The sequence below is a fragment of the Phytophthora infestans genome, genomic scaffold (assembly GCF_000142945.1).
Source record: "Phytophthora infestans T30-4 supercont1.10 genomic scaffold, whole genome shotgun sequence".
Taxonomy (NCBI): domain Eukaryota; phylum Oomycota; class Peronosporomycetes; order Peronosporales; family Peronosporaceae; genus Phytophthora; species Phytophthora infestans.
Window position 1 is genome coordinate 3,141,774 of NW_003303749.1, and position 14,045 is coordinate 3,155,818.

Here is a 14,045-nt window from a genome sequence, read left to right on the forward strand (position 1 = left end):
AAAATATTGCTAATTTACGTAAATAGCACTATTGTACTGTAGATTACCTTCAAGGACGAATGGTTAAGTGCGATTCTAGAAACTTATTCTGTGCTGACGTCAAGAGCCACTTGCACTCTCACCTCCCACACGTCAATAGGATTGTCCGCTGCCTCAGCAATGGAGAACACCGCCGCTGAGCCGACTCTGTCCGAAGAGGAGACCTCAGCATTGCACTCGAACATTAAAACCAAAGGCACCAACAGCTACTACTACGCGCACAAGAAGCGCGAGGACGTGGAGATCCACGAGTGGGATGGCAAGGCTGCGCCTCGCCTGCTTAAAACGCAGTCGATGGCTGCGTCCCAGTCTGCGGAAGTGACGGAAGCCATCACTAATTACGCATGGGCTGACGGAAAGAAACGTGTATCCATGTACCTGAAGCTGCCTGGCATCGGTGCCTACAACGAGGAGGATACGCACATCGATTGGACGGCCACCAGCCTCACGGTCAAGATCAAGAACTACGAGGGCAAGACGCGGCTTCTCGTGATGTCCAAACTCTACGATGAGATCTCAGATATCAAGACCAAGCGCAAAGAGGATCAGCTCGTGCTGCAGCTCGTTAAGGCTAAGGAGTTCAGCTGGCACTCGCTCAAGAAGGACGCGTAGACGTCATCTGGGAAGCTCTTTGATCCGCCCGCTGTAGGAGACAAGGAAGAAGCAAAACAATGTAATTAGAACAGACGATGAGGATGGAGGCGACGGGCGGCAGCAGACATACACAATAATCTGGAAACACGTACTCAGTTATATCTATCTCGGCGTTGATTTATCTAACTTACTGGTGGCCGGCTTACTGGTATCTCACGTCGGTCGAGTAGAGGATTTCACTTGTGTCGTCTACAAATTGAACACGGAAGTACGTCCGTGTCATGTGCACGGACATGAAGCCATGTGTCAAGGCCGCATGCACCAAGTCCGGATTTGCGCGAGCTTTAGGTTGCAGCGTGTGGATTCGATAGCCGCCAGCACCCAGATACGAAGTAGTTGCGGACCGAGCCATCATTGTCCACTTTCCGGACGTGCTGCATGGAGTGGTCGTGTCCATTGAAGTACGCGTGCACCTTGTACTTCTTCAGCATGGGGTCCAACATGCCAATCAGCTCGGGCGTATCTGCGTTACCGGCGAAGCTGTACACGCCCCAATGGCCCATGACGACTGTCCACATTTGCTCCACACCTGACGGTTTACTAGCACTCAGCGTTTGTTCGATCCACTCGTACTGCGACTGCCTCGTCTTCACCGAGGACTGTTTGATCATCCTGTCAGTGCAGCGGAAGTCACGAGGCTCGCGACCACAGACCAAATCACATGCATCAACGACGACAAGGCGCAAAATCGTCTTTGGTGCCACAGGACGATCGATTGAGTAATATCGACGAGGCATATACCACAGCGAATCCTTCTTGTCGGCATATCGAAGCATTGCGTCGATTGAGCCTTCGCAGTCATGGTTTCCAATCGTGACATACCACGGTATCTGTAACTTGGGACTCGTGTACATCTGCAACAAGATTCCTTGATCAGCCCCAGTTACCCATTTCAATCTGATGTCTGCTGCATACCTTCTCGAAGCGTGGCGACAGCAAAGGATCGTTCACCGATTCAATTCTACATGTATACATACATACGGTAGCGGCCCAAATCACAGTTAATACGTCTCATCGAGTTTAACGCTATTACAGTACTTACCCATGCTCGTAAATCTGATCTCCAGTCGATAGTAGAAACGCCGGGGATGGGACCATTGTGGCCGTAAAGTTCTGGAGCGCTATAGCCACTCTGCGTTGGTTCTCATCGCCCGTGCCAAAGTCTCCGAACACAATAAAATTGGTCTCCTCGGGGAATCCATCAAGAATCGAGGGTTCTGCATTGATATTCTTCAGTTTTGCCGCTGCCTGCTTCGAAACTGGCGCAGGAGCGACGCCGGTGTGCCAGAAGAAGAGAACAAAAATCATCCAGACACCCAGCGACCCCAGTGCGATGAGCTTCACCCAGTGCTCATAACTGGTGGCACCATGAAACGCTGATCCCCATCCGCTGTTGCTGCGAGGTGCGGCCGAGTGCCGGTCCTTGCCCTCGTCCGACGAGTCGTCGTGCTGCTCCTTGGGCTTGCGTAGGCCTTCCTCGAGCTGCATGCTCGCAAATTGACAGTGAACAAACTGACATTTTGCCTCGTATTAAATTGGTCCAGCTTACTTAAATTTTTCTTTAAAAAATCCTCGCATGTGTGATTGGTCAATGTCCACTAATGGCTAGGGTCTGGTGCGATAAAATGGGACAACATTTTTGACGGTACAGTACAGTGTACACGTATTAATAATACCGGTAAAGATATTAATACAAGTATCAAAATGAGAATTGGAGCAGCTACATGTACTACTAGACTTGTAGTAGTACTAGTAGTACTAGTATTAACATCTGCGATTTGGTCCAAATTGCTGCGGCTCACAAAAAAAACTCCGGGTTTGCGCAAATTCGAATATGAAGGCGTTGGGCGTGATCCCGGCGCGACTGGGCTCGACGCGCTTTCCAGGGAAACCGTTGACCGAGTTCTTTGGTAAGACTATGATTGAACACACCTATGCAGCAGCAGAGGGATCAAAATTGCTGTCGAAAGTAGTTGTGGCAAGTGACAGCGAGCGCGTGCTGAGGGTCATTCAGGGCGTTGGTGGCGACACGGTGCTCACTGGAGCCTGTAATACGGGCACAGATCGAATTGTGCAGGCGCTGCACCTTATGGGTTCTGAGGAGCTAAACGAGTACGATATCGTGGTGAACATTCAGGGCGATGAGCCAGGCGTGAACCCGAGACACATTGATATGTGCATCAAGGCGTTGCGTGGCGCTGGACCTGACAGCGTGATGAGCACTCTAGCTACACCGATATTTGACGAGCGAGAGGCCCGTAGTCAAGATTCAGTCAAATGTGTAGCTGATCGTAATAGGTGCGTTGATTCAATGATAGGTAATTGTGTGAGGAAGTCTATAACGTGCTTGTGGGGGTGGCATGCTCAGCAACGCGCTCTACTTCTCGCGAGCAATGATCCCGCATTCCAAGACCGGCATATTCTCTCCTGAAACAACGGCATATCTTCGCCACGTTGGGATGTACGCGTTCCGTAAGGATTTTTTGCTGGAGTTTCCGACTTTACCTCCTTCGGATCTTGAAGAGTCTGAAGATCTGGAGCAGCTTCGAGTGCTGTCCGCAGGGTATCGGATCAAATTAGTGCAAGTGGATTCAACCTTGCCAGGCGTCGATACACGCGCAGATCTCGATGCCTTGAAGTCGCGGTGGCCTGCTCGTGCAGAAACCAATTAGACAGACCCAGTTTTTGAGATGGTACACAGACCTTACAATTATCAAGTCACATTTTGTCGTACTTAACCGAGAATCTGATGGGTGTCCCAATTAAGTGTTCGCGTCCGTCTGATCCGTCCTCATTCGCTTTTGGGACGACTAGAGAAGAGGGTTGTTGAGCAATAATGGTGGACAATTGGGAGCCGGAGTTCTCCGCGTCGGCCACTGGCAATGCCGTGCTGGACGCGGCGCGTGGAATCACGGGTTCAGGAGCCGCAGCTACGCAGGAACAGGGCCGTGCTGAATGGACGCGACTGGAGCTCTGCATTATCGCTAGTCTGCAGCTAGTGCTGGTGCTGGTTGCCTACCGCATGGACCGCTCACAGCACCCGATGCTGATCTCCGAGTCAGCTGTTGCCATCTTTTTCGGCGTTTTGGTGGGTCAATCTGGAATGCAAGTGAGGAGGGCGAATACTTGGATTCGACTGACCTTTGGATTGTTCTCCTTCGTGAGCAGTTTGGTGCCAGCATACTGATCTTTTATCCGATGGTAGGCTGGTAAATAAATAGGCTTATTTGTGTGGATAGTGAACTGATCGGCAGCGGATGCTACGCTGTAGGAATCACTAAACAATGGCATGGACCCTGAAGTGCTCTTCTACGCGTGAGTAGGCGAGTGGGTGGATAAAAAAAAGATGCCATAAATAATTTATTGTGGTGTTCGTGGTGTGTATGTAGGCTGTTACCACCGATTATCCTGGAAGCTGGATTCAATATGAAGAAAACGGTATAACGTAGTTGACACTGATGGCGAACCAGTTTGGTGACTCACCACGATCTGTTTCTCTTTCAGGGATTTTTCTCCAACTTCAACGCAATCATGCTGCTAGCTATCGTGGGAACACTAATCGCGACGTTCATCACGGGTGGGATACTGCTTTGGGTTGGAGACATGGGTCTCATCACCAAGCTGACGGCTGCAGAGGCGTATCTTTACGGCGCTCTTATCTCAGCAGTGGATCCAGTCGCCACACTGTCAGTGTTCAAAAAGAATGGTGTCCCTCCACTTCTATTCAATCTTGTCTTCGGTGAAAGCATGCTAAATGACGGCGTTGGTGAGTTTATTGATGCTGTTGCTGACAAATGCTTGTAACTAACTACGTTGGCGTATGTATCCCCAGCTATTGTGTCGTTTACACTGTTTCAAGGCCTTATTCGAGATGGTATAGCTGACGTTACCTTGAATAACGCGGGTCTAATTATTATCGAGGTGTTCGGTATTGGCTTCGGCTCAGTGGGTCTGGCAGCAGTCGTGTGCTTCACGTCGGCGTTTTTACTCAAGCAAGCCGACCCAGTACTTCAGCAATATCCTTCCTACGAGATTTCAATTGTACTGCTATCTGCGTACTTGAGTTACGTGATCGCTGACCTCGTTGGAATGAGCGGTATCGTGGCGCTGTTCTTCTCGGGGGTGCTGATGAGCCACTACCACTTGCACAACATTGCAGACGAGAGCGCAACGGCTCTGAGGCATCTACTGACGACGTCGTCCTTTTTGGCCGAGAACTTTGTATTCGTCTACATGGGAATGAGTGTGGTGGCGTACTCTGGGTACTTTACATGGGACTGGGGATTTATTCTCGCCAATTTGGTCGCTTGTCTTGTGGGTCGCTTGCTGAACACGTTCCCCATGTGCATGCTTGCGAACTTTGGACGGTCAGAAGACAACAAGATTCCGTTGAGTCACATGGTGGTTATTTGGTTTGCTGGACTACGAGGTGCAATTGCCTTTGCTCTGGCCCTGAATGTCTACACACCCAACCGTGTGCATGCAAGTGTCATACAAAGCACGACGCTATTTACCGTCATGTTTACGACTCTGGTAGGTGTCACGAGTGGTCGAACTGTCAATTGTCTCTATCTAACGCATGCATTTAATGGGCAGGTCTTTGGAATGGGTACAAGTCCGGTGCTTCGCTACTTTGGCTTGACAGCTAGACAGGAGCAGGAACGAGCACATGACGAGTACGTTGGTTTCTACTCGTATTTCTTAATGGACAATGCTTGGTAGAGTTCTAACACTGTTTTCTTGACAGCGAGGGTGTGAACGAACGTCTGCTGAGCGACGATGTCGAGCATGACGCGGACACTTCATTCCGCCCCATTGATCGCTCAACTCCCCGTCGCAAAGTCAGTGGTATCCATGGCCTTTGGGAACGCATTGATGAGGAGTACCTGAAGCCACTGTTCGGTGGTCGTCCACGCGATCAGCAGCAAGAAGTGGACGAGTCAATCGCAGCGGTTAAGCGCGCAGCAATGAATACTTCAACCACCAGTCCCAGGGATCAAGAAGCAGAGCGCAGCCCCAAAACATCCTCGCCCAATTCTCCGATGTCGTTAGCTGAGATGGCGAAGAACCACGACGACGCCGAGAATGCAGTGTAAGGTTCAATGTAGCTGGAATAAGTATCAATTTCTGTCCCATGTCAAACATTTAGAGTTTCTAAATAAACCTGAGCTCTGTCACATGTCAAAAATTTAGAGTCCACACCCTTCCTAATAGCATATTTTCGCATTAGCATACCAAAATGGTCGTGTCCGAGGAGATGTTGGCGCTTTACGAGGCGCAGCGGCGCGCTCACGAGACTGTACTAGCGCTACAGACGCAGATCGAGGAGGAGGAAGCTGTTTACCTCGAAGAGACCCCGCACGGCAACATTATCCGCGGCTGGGATGGCTTCATCGACTCCAAGCAGCCGCGCAAGGACGCCAATCCCAAGAAGATCAAGCCTTACGCGGAGACGGAGTATCTCTTTTCCAACTGCTGCTTCTATACCAGCATGGCAGGTGAACCCAGCTTTGATCAGGTAGACATCTACAACACGATCAAGGAGGAGGGCACGGGACGACGCAAGCTCACAGTCACGTTGTCAGTGGGCAAGGGAGCCGACAGCATTAGCGGGGTAGTCGACAGCTCTGCTGCCTTCAATAGTCATACATCATACAAAGGAGGCAAAGGGCAGAAGACTGTAAAGACAACTACCCATCCTGCAACTGGGAAGGGTGCAGCAGACGCCAGTTACCAGGCTTCCAAGCTAAAGAAGAGGAAGAGAGAGGTGGAGGCCGCGATGGTGAAGCCACACGAGACTTTGTCCACCGACATACAGGCTGCTACTTTAGCAATGACTGCAACTGCAGCAGTGCCACCGCCTGCTATTAATAGCGACTTTCTCGATGTGCTCTAATCTAACGACAATACAGTTTTCCAGAACGACACGGTATGCGGATGCAGTTTAACCTGACATCTTCAGAGGCAAAGTTTGCTCTCAAGCCAAGACGTCCTTTTGAGCTTGCACTGGACCAAACTTGGGTTTAAATGTAGCTAGTCTCCTTAATTGGGACGACAAAACACACTTTCACTACCTCAAACCGATGGCGTAAAATTCGGTCAGTTTTGAGTGTTCGTCTGCGCGTGTGACGGAGACGAGTCTCCATCAGGATTAAATGTCGCCATCTCATTCGATGAACCGTGGATAATGTTTTCCGCTGGCGTCTCCTCCAGGTAAGCAGCTTCCTCCTCTTTGATATTCGTCTGTAGCGCAAGTACAGTCTCGCGAGGGCCTCGTAGACCGCCAACATTTCCTCGGACACTACCTCTCCAAGAAGGTCAAGCCTTACGCTGAGGCGGAGTATCTCTTCCCAAACTGCAGCTTCTGCACCAAGATCTAAAGGGCATTCAGTGTAGAATACTGTAAAGACAACAGCGTACTGCAGTTTTCCATGTATGTGTATGAATCGCTGAGAGAGTTTTATAGTAATAAACAGCGGGATCAAGTAACAAGCAAGACTAACGACTGACACCATATCGAGCTCAAGTACTCAGCTAGCTTTCGCGCTGAGAACCAAGCAGGCGGACTTGTGCTGTGCTTACTTCGACGCGTCGAACGAAGCGAGTAAAACCTCCAAGTCCTTAGTCGTCTGGCGGAAGAAGCCGTCGTAGTTAAACTGCAATCACAAACGAGTTAGCAGCCACGTCAGCCATCTCGAGCATCAGCTACAAGAACGTACTTCAAAAATGTAATCCAGCTGCTGGGGTGGCACAGTGATGTCCGGGAACTTCGCGTATCCCTAGATCAGCAACAAAAACCGTCAGCCTCCTTCAATTCCTAAAATTCGGTTCCCACGTACCCTTAGACGGTCATCAACGGTGGTGACAGCCTCCACCGTGCCCTGAAGACTCTGGAAGAGGTGCGAGATACTGTTCCAATGCAGATCCAGCTGCGACCTCAACTGCGTCATGTACTCGCCATGCGACAGAATGGCTTCGGACGGGACCGATGCGGGGCCAAAACTGGACGCCAGCGCATTGATCGAGTTGTACGCATAAGCGCCCATGCCAATAACGTCGTTCGACTCGCGCTGTTGCGACAGCGGCATGGCAAGAATACCTGCCTTCATCTTAGAGCACTCGACCATCACCTGCTTGAACTTGATCAGCAGATCGTCCATCTCACTCTCAAAGTCCGAAAGATTCGCCCTCAATCGACGGTACACTAGCGTCATGCCTGGAATACTCTTCTCTTCATCCACGATTCGACGCTGCAGCACCACAACGCAGTTCAGAATCGACTGGATGTGCTTCTTCAGCAGCTGCGATAGACGCGTGCGGTGCAATCTAACACGTAGCAACAAATCACTGGAGCACGGGACGCCACAAGTCTCGTAGATGGAGCACAACACGATGAACGCATCGAAATCGCCCTCATCAATAGACGAAGTATGGAACGAAGTACGGACGCCCCACGACAACTGACCGATACGCTGAATAGACTGACGCACGAGCAGCAGCGTGTCCAACACGCCTCCCTGCGCAGCTGCGATATCCGCAGCTTCCTTAGACGACGTAGACGACGATGGACCCTTTTCAACCTCATCATCTTCGTCTGTTTCCGAGTGCACGGGGCTGCTACCATCTTCGTTAACAGTCGAACGCGTCTTTCCTCCGACGCCCCACGACACAAGTGACGAGAAGAAGCCGCTATCCGTGCTCGACTGTTTCTTCGGTCCTAGAACAGCAGCTCGGTTCGCTACCACGAGCTGATTCTCCGCATTAGGGTCATTCTCTGAGCCCTCGTCCTCCAACAGCACGATCCGATCCTCTTGCTGCGACGACGACGAGACTTTCTGATTCTTGCTGTTGTGACCAGCTCCTGCTACAACAAGCGCTTGGCTCATGTCTGACGGGGTTTCGTCCTCCAATAACTCGATCTTCGCATGACCCTCCGGCTCCTCTTCGCCATTTTCTAACTGCTGATACTTGTGTGCTTCATCTTCAATGAAGCCTCCACCTAACGCTGCCGTAACATACCTGCAGATGGAGCTGTTCTCCTCTACCCACAATCCTGTGGCTTGTTTGAATTGTTTGTACATCTTCTGCACGTGCAGTGGGTCAGCGCTCGCATACATGCGCTGAATCGGCTCGACACACGCGCCAAAATCACGAGCCAAGTAGCCTTCAAGAGGCAACACCCTGCTAAAACTCCAGCGCCAGCCTTTCTCCTGGTTGGGCTTGAGACGATCCAGCTCACGGACGCCAATACGCGTCAGCTGACTCACTTCCTTACTGATCTCTGTCTGCACAGCCTCCAGCGACTGCATCAACCGACGAACCTCCTCTCCACCAGGTCCATACACGAGCAAATCACCGCCGGGGCCAGCCAATTGTCGCGCTTTACGGCACGACACCAGCAGATCAGCCAGCAGCTTCAGCAAGCCGTGCAGCTTGGTAAACGCGTCGAACGTCTCCTCTCGAACCTCTTTCCGTAGTGTAACAACGCCAGAGTTGCTCTGTTGTAGGAAATCAGACGGAGTAATCGCCACCTCGTTCGGGTTGGAGTTGCGTCGCAGCTGGCGCGTCAACACCGTCGGCACTTGTGGCTTGGCTTCAGTATCGCAGAACACAGCCGTCTTGGTCATTTCTTCCTCTTCCTCGTTCGTTAACAGTAGTGATGGTAGTGAATCCTGAGGGGAGATGGCAGCCTGGTTCTGTGGGAAGAGTTCTCTGTAATACACACAGCCAAAACGACGTTGAATACTTGCTACATATTGAATAAAATGACACCTTGTACGTACTTAAAAGATGGTGTCGTGAGTAGCACCTCGAGCATTTGTCCTGACTTGCTCCCCATGGCGTCCTTCATGCCTGCATGTTGTTGACTCTGTAGGTTGCTGATCGTGCAGTCTGCCGGCGTATTAGGCGTGTTCCGCAGCACATAGAAGAGGAACTGGACGCCGTGCATGAGTCCGTCTGTGCCTCTAGCTTCCAATGTGTGCAGCTGTTCTCTTGCCGACGAGTGAGCGCGTTCCGTCTCGATAGTGGGGAGCACTCGTGTCTCAAAGACGTTCCTCACATCTTTGAGCGTCCCTAGCAGTGACCGCTCGCCCGTTCCAGAGTGGAACAGACCTTGTTGGCCATGCTGTAATCTCAGTACGTAGCTGTGTCTGCGTCGCACCTCAATGAGGATCGATTCGGTTGTGCACGTGGCCGGTGCCAGTGTACGCATGGCCCAGTCCTTGAATTCCTCAAGCAATAGTGTACGTGGGTCGTTGAGATAACCCGAGAACGCGAAGGTACGGTCGTAGCGCTCGCGCTGGTATGCGCAGATGCTCGAGATGATGGCTTCAGCGGGGTTACGCAGTAGACCTACGACGTCCTGCATCTTACGGAGGTACGAATTCTCGTCAAAGTCCGAGATGGTGGGGTTGTGCAGAGGGTAGAAGTTGTCATCCATCCGCAGCGCGGTGGGAAGGTCCTCTTCGCTCACTTCCATGGCCTCGCAGAAGGCCTGATGCACGAAGCGCATCTGGTCCATCTCGAGCTGCGAGTAGCCCTTGCTGAACGGGTTCAGCCGCAGTCCCCAGTTCGACATGGTGCCGCGTTATTATTTGCTGGTGTTGAGATGAGTGTGATACGGCGACTGAGATCCCGCGTGGGCTGCAGCCGTTCCTACTTGTCGCCTTCTCGACTGCTTCTGGTTTGCGCGTAAGGAAATCTCAGTGCTGGGAGGAAGCGCAGGTGTGAAATTATCAATTATAGAAGGTTTAACAGATTTGGCAGAGTGATTCGACTGCTAAGCTATGCGCGTGGAAGAGAGAGTGAACGTCTTCAGGTCGAAGCGCTGCTGGAACTAACGCTAGAAGCAATAAGGCGATTCGAGTGTGGGGTTTCAAGTTATCTTGCTTCGGCCTTAGCCAGCTCAGTTATTGCAGTTGCAAACTCCACGAACACCGTTTCTTCCATCAGTTTTCAGAAACCGATACTGGGCGAAGCGTATACAGTCAACATCAGCTTAGTCGGGTTTAGCGAGAATCACTCTGGTACAACGTCATACGAAAAGCTCAAGGTCGACAGCGCAGCGACATGATGCCGCAATTTGCGCGGGCGATTTGATCAAGATGAGGCGGTTCCCACCAAATCGATCACCGGATTGTCACTCGCGATCGCTGTCTACTGGTATTAATAGCCAGGAGCCAAATTGAACCTTTCGAAAGAAGAACCGGAATTTCCGCTTCTTCATACGTCACAAAGGCAGCGGCAGAGAGGATTGTGCCCCTTAAAAAGTGTAGCCATATCGGTATCAGCATGTTGAAGTGGGCTCACCTATCTTTGGCAGCTTTTCGCTGTTTGCGAGCTTCTCTATTGCCTCATGGGAGGTGCTGTCGGGGTCCAACGCATTGAGACGCTTTGTCGTACCTCACATGCGGCCTTTGACCATGGTCGAGCAGCAATTGTTATAGCACAGGTCGGTCTTGTTCGTGTCATTCGCGTCGCAGAGAGATGGTACGCCGTAGTCGACCAGCGCGTGATCTCGCGTGTAACCCGTTTAGTGGAAAAGGAGATTGTGCGCCGCATAAATCTTTTAGTCAAGCACATTGAAGTGGCGTCGAAGCTGTGGTTCGTCAGGAGTATTTCCACCACATCCATCGCTGAGGCGTTCGACATCGACACGAAAGAGTGCGTGGCCAATAGAACTCGCTTAATAGGAACTACAACACTGACCGGCGCTCGCTCTCCAGTGTTCGCAAGGTGCAAGTAAGCAAACGTGACTATGAAGTGTACAATTGCGGACCAGAGCTCCTGGACGTGCCATCCTGGAACAAAGTAGCTCAAGTACTCGAGCTGCAGAACCCCAACGTAGCTGACTTCCTGCTCAAAAAGTGCCGATGGACAGTGTGGCAGCCACCACCTTCGTGGCGTGTCAAGGTAGATCAAGTATTCAACGTTACCGTACATATCGCTGTTCGCCGTGAGGGTTTCTTGACAAGAGAAATTCGTGTTGTTCGTCTGCGACTCGGTCGAAAGTGGGTGGGCGCTCACCATTTAAGCGAGGACATGGCTCACACTATGAAAAGTAAATGGCTACACCGTGTAGACTACGAAGTTGGCGATCAAGTGGATACTGCTGAAAGCGAGTTTTTCAAGGTTGTGAAAAGTGCGTGGGAAGATTACATTGCAGAGTTGGCCAAACTGCCTCAGGAGGTTAAACGTGGCAATGACACAACTGGAGAGTCATTCCCATACGACGACCAGGAGAAACGGACATCGCTACGAGTAAAGCATTTGCTGGATACAGCACTGGAAAATATTCTGAACGACCGACGAACAATGTTCCGAATGCCACATCAATATGAATTGTGGCGAATGGAGCAAGAAGACGCACTCGAACACCGCCCTGAAGACAGCGTGGTTGGGCCTCTTTTCCACGGTCCTATTGAAGAACTCATCGAGGTATACGAAGAGAAGGGTATGGCTGTTGAAGACGTTGATGTGCAATGGTCCTAGCTAAACAAATATGAGTGCATTTTAATGCCTTACTGTCGTTTTCCTCCCGCTCGACCCTTTGGGAATTTATCCAGCAATAAGACAATCTGTTTGAGGTCATACTTCTCTACTGCAGCTAGAAATTGAACCTGGGCTACCTCGTGTGGGCTTAGATCTCGAGCTGGTGCGTTGCTCTTCAGTAACATGCCTCCTTTGATCACCGTGGCGAGCTCAGCAACGCCGTAGTTAATGTTGAAGTTGTGCAAAAGGCCGTCCTGAACCTGTTTGGCGAGGCCCCATCGACGCTTCTCTTGCTGGTCCTCTTTTGCCTGCACATTTAGCGAAGCAATCTCTTCGTCTGCCTTGATTCGCCACGGCGCTCCTCGCTCTCGACGATGAACTTCTCCAGCCGACGGGTTAAATGATATCTTGAGCTTAGAAGCTTCCCACATCAACGTCATCGAGTCTCGACGTCCCGAACTCGACTCCAACTCTCTAGACGGCTCCAATGCCATTGAAGATGGCAGGAAACAGTAAACTAAGTAAACATGTTCCCAAGTTGAGCAGAAGGAAGCTGCACGGCATTATTTTTATCGTTGCATTCACTTCAACGAGAGCTTGCACTAATCTGACTTGCTACAGTACGATACGATCACGTCTTTGGTCATCATCACTTCCGATTAGTATGGGGCGCAACCGGAAGGGACGACAGTGCGGCGGCTACGGCTCGAAGAAGGAGCGGTAAGAGAGAGGCTAGTAGCTGTGTAGTACTACCACTGACTGACTTAAATATTGCATCGTAGATTTGTGCTGCTCCGCCGCTGGCAGCAGGAGGTAAACAAGGTCTCGCGGAAGAATGCGCAGAGCAGGCAAGCGCAGCGCAAGCTGGTGGACCAGCAGAGACGCGCCGAGACTGACAATGCCGTGCGTCGTAGAGTGCGTGTGGACGTGCTGGCGGCTTGGACCAACGCTCGTCTAAAGGACGACCACATTGAGCGGATCAAGCGCGAGGGAGCGTTGTCCATCGCCTCGGAGCTGCAGAAAACGTCGGTGGTGCACGAATTCTCGTCACTACAAGAACGGTACAGAACATTTAAATAGAAGACGTGGTTGAGTGTGTTTCTAACAGTTAGTGGGCTTGGTGGTGTGCCATGAAGATGTATCTACGAGATCGCTCGATCGTTCGATCTGTACAGCTCTTCGTGCGAGTTCACACAGGCGTTCTTTGCCTCCTTCGAGCCGTGGATGGTGTCCAGACTGGCCGAGCTGACGACTGCGTTCAAAACTGTGAGCGACGGCAATGTAAAGCTCTTGCTATTGCAGCCGACTGAGCACCTCAGCATCGGCTTCGTGCGAGACGAGAAGTCATTGGCCCCGTTGTTCGATGAGGATGAGGCAGATCACCGCATGGCATGGCAGTTAACGTCTGGTCAGTTGAGCGAGACTGAAGCCGAGTCTTGGGAAGATCTGGATGTGGAAGACGTCGACATTGTGCAGGCTCAGGAGGAAGTGCGGCTGTTGTCGCTGAGTCTTGTGTCATGTCTCGGACTGTCCAGTCGCTTCCTCACTCAGCTAACGATAACGCATCCGCATCTTGAACACCTCAAGATTGTCGACTGTTTCGATGCTGCAGCAGGTGAACAAGGCGCTGCATTGTTACAGCAACTCGCCAAGTCTCGAGCTCTCAAGTCGCTGCACTTCTCCTGGTGCTGCTGGCTCACAACCGAGATCCTGGTCACATTCGCGTATCAATTACTCGAGCCTCCCATTTCTCCTCTGCAGGAGCTGCACGTTTCCGACTGCTTCGACGTGCTTGGAGACTACGTGCTGTCCGTGTTCAACGAGTTGCTGCCCCACGTAAATGTATCCATATGATGTCG

At 51.3% G+C, this 14,045-nt stretch overlaps 9 protein-coding genes across 9 annotated transcripts; 6 read left to right on the top strand and 3 right to left on the bottom strand.

Moving 5' to 3' along the window:
* Positions 1 to 121: 121 nt before the first annotated feature.
* On the top strand, positions 122 to 798 carry PITG_07238 (uncharacterized protein; the record flags this gene model as incomplete). The annotated part of the gene is made up of 1 exon (XM_002905130.1): positions 122 to 798. The coding sequence occupies one exon, from the start codon at positions 160 to 162 to the stop codon at positions 649 to 651; it is 492 nt and encodes a 163-aa protein (XP_002905176.1).
* Positions 799 to 977: 179 nt separating this feature from the next.
* Positions 978 to 2,181, bottom strand: PITG_07239 (tartrate-resistant acid phosphatase type 5, putative; the record flags this gene model as incomplete). The annotated part of the gene is made up of 3 exons (XM_002905131.1): positions 978 to 1,547; positions 1,609 to 1,654; positions 1,736 to 2,181. 3 exons carry the CDS (start codon positions 2,179 to 2,181, stop codon positions 978 to 980), a joined length of 1,062 nt encoding a protein of 353 aa, XP_002905177.1.
* A 346-nt stretch (positions 2,182 to 2,527) lies between these two features.
* Positions 2,528 to 3,389, top strand: PITG_07240 (3-deoxy-manno-octulosonate cytidylyltransferase, putative; the record flags this gene model as incomplete). Its single annotated transcript, XM_002905132.1, has 2 exons — positions 2,528 to 2,991; positions 3,062 to 3,389. 2 exons carry the CDS (start codon positions 2,528 to 2,530, stop codon positions 3,363 to 3,365), a joined length of 768 nt encoding a protein of 255 aa, XP_002905178.1.
* Positions 3,390 to 3,529: 140 nt separating this feature from the next.
* On the top strand, positions 3,530 to 5,789 carry PITG_07241 (Monovalent Cation:Proton Antiporter-1 (CPA1) Family; the record flags this gene model as incomplete). The annotated part of the gene is made up of 9 exons (XM_002905133.1): positions 3,530 to 3,781; positions 3,862 to 3,894; positions 3,965 to 4,008; positions 4,083 to 4,131; positions 4,198 to 4,459; positions 4,526 to 5,226; positions 5,290 to 5,369; positions 5,441 to 5,645; positions 5,751 to 5,789. 9 exons carry the CDS (start codon positions 3,530 to 3,532, stop codon positions 5,787 to 5,789), a joined length of 1,665 nt encoding a protein of 554 aa, XP_002905179.1.
* A 161-nt stretch (positions 5,790 to 5,950) lies between these two features.
* PITG_07242 (uncharacterized protein) lies at positions 5,951 to 6,589 on the top strand (the record flags this gene model as incomplete). Its single annotated transcript, XM_002905134.1, has 1 exon — positions 5,951 to 6,589. One exon carries the CDS (start codon positions 5,951 to 5,953, stop codon positions 6,587 to 6,589), a length of 639 nt encoding a protein of 212 aa, XP_002905180.1.
* A 682-nt stretch (positions 6,590 to 7,271) lies between these two features.
* On the bottom strand, positions 7,272 to 10,273 carry PITG_07243 (uncharacterized protein; the record flags this gene model as incomplete). The annotated part of the gene is made up of 6 exons (XM_002905135.1): positions 7,272 to 7,349; positions 7,413 to 7,472; positions 7,533 to 8,307; positions 8,362 to 8,507; positions 8,562 to 9,405; positions 9,477 to 10,273. The coding sequence occupies 6 exons, from the start codon at positions 10,271 to 10,273 to the stop codon at positions 7,272 to 7,274; spliced, it is 2,700 nt and encodes an 899-aa protein (XP_002905181.1).
* Positions 10,274 to 11,050: 777 nt separating this feature from the next.
* On the top strand, positions 11,051 to 12,186 carry PITG_07244 (uncharacterized protein; the record flags this gene model as incomplete). Its single annotated transcript, XM_002905136.1, has 2 exons — positions 11,051 to 11,358; positions 11,421 to 12,186. 2 exons carry the CDS (start codon positions 11,051 to 11,053, stop codon positions 12,184 to 12,186), a joined length of 1,074 nt encoding a protein of 357 aa, XP_002905182.1.
* Positions 12,187 to 12,215: 29 nt separating this feature from the next.
* Positions 12,216 to 12,680, bottom strand: PITG_07245 (uncharacterized protein; the record flags this gene model as incomplete). The annotated part of the gene is made up of 1 exon (XM_002905137.1): positions 12,216 to 12,680. One exon carries the CDS (start codon positions 12,678 to 12,680, stop codon positions 12,216 to 12,218), a length of 465 nt encoding a protein of 154 aa, XP_002905183.1.
* Positions 12,681 to 12,850: 170 nt separating this feature from the next.
* PITG_07246 (uncharacterized protein) lies at positions 12,851 to 14,040 on the top strand (the record flags this gene model as incomplete). Its single annotated transcript, XM_002905138.1, has 3 exons — positions 12,851 to 12,906; positions 12,969 to 13,247; positions 13,323 to 14,040. The coding sequence occupies 3 exons, from the start codon at positions 12,851 to 12,853 to the stop codon at positions 14,038 to 14,040; spliced, it is 1,053 nt and encodes a 350-aa protein (XP_002905184.1).
* Positions 14,041 to 14,045: the final 5 nt, after the last annotated feature.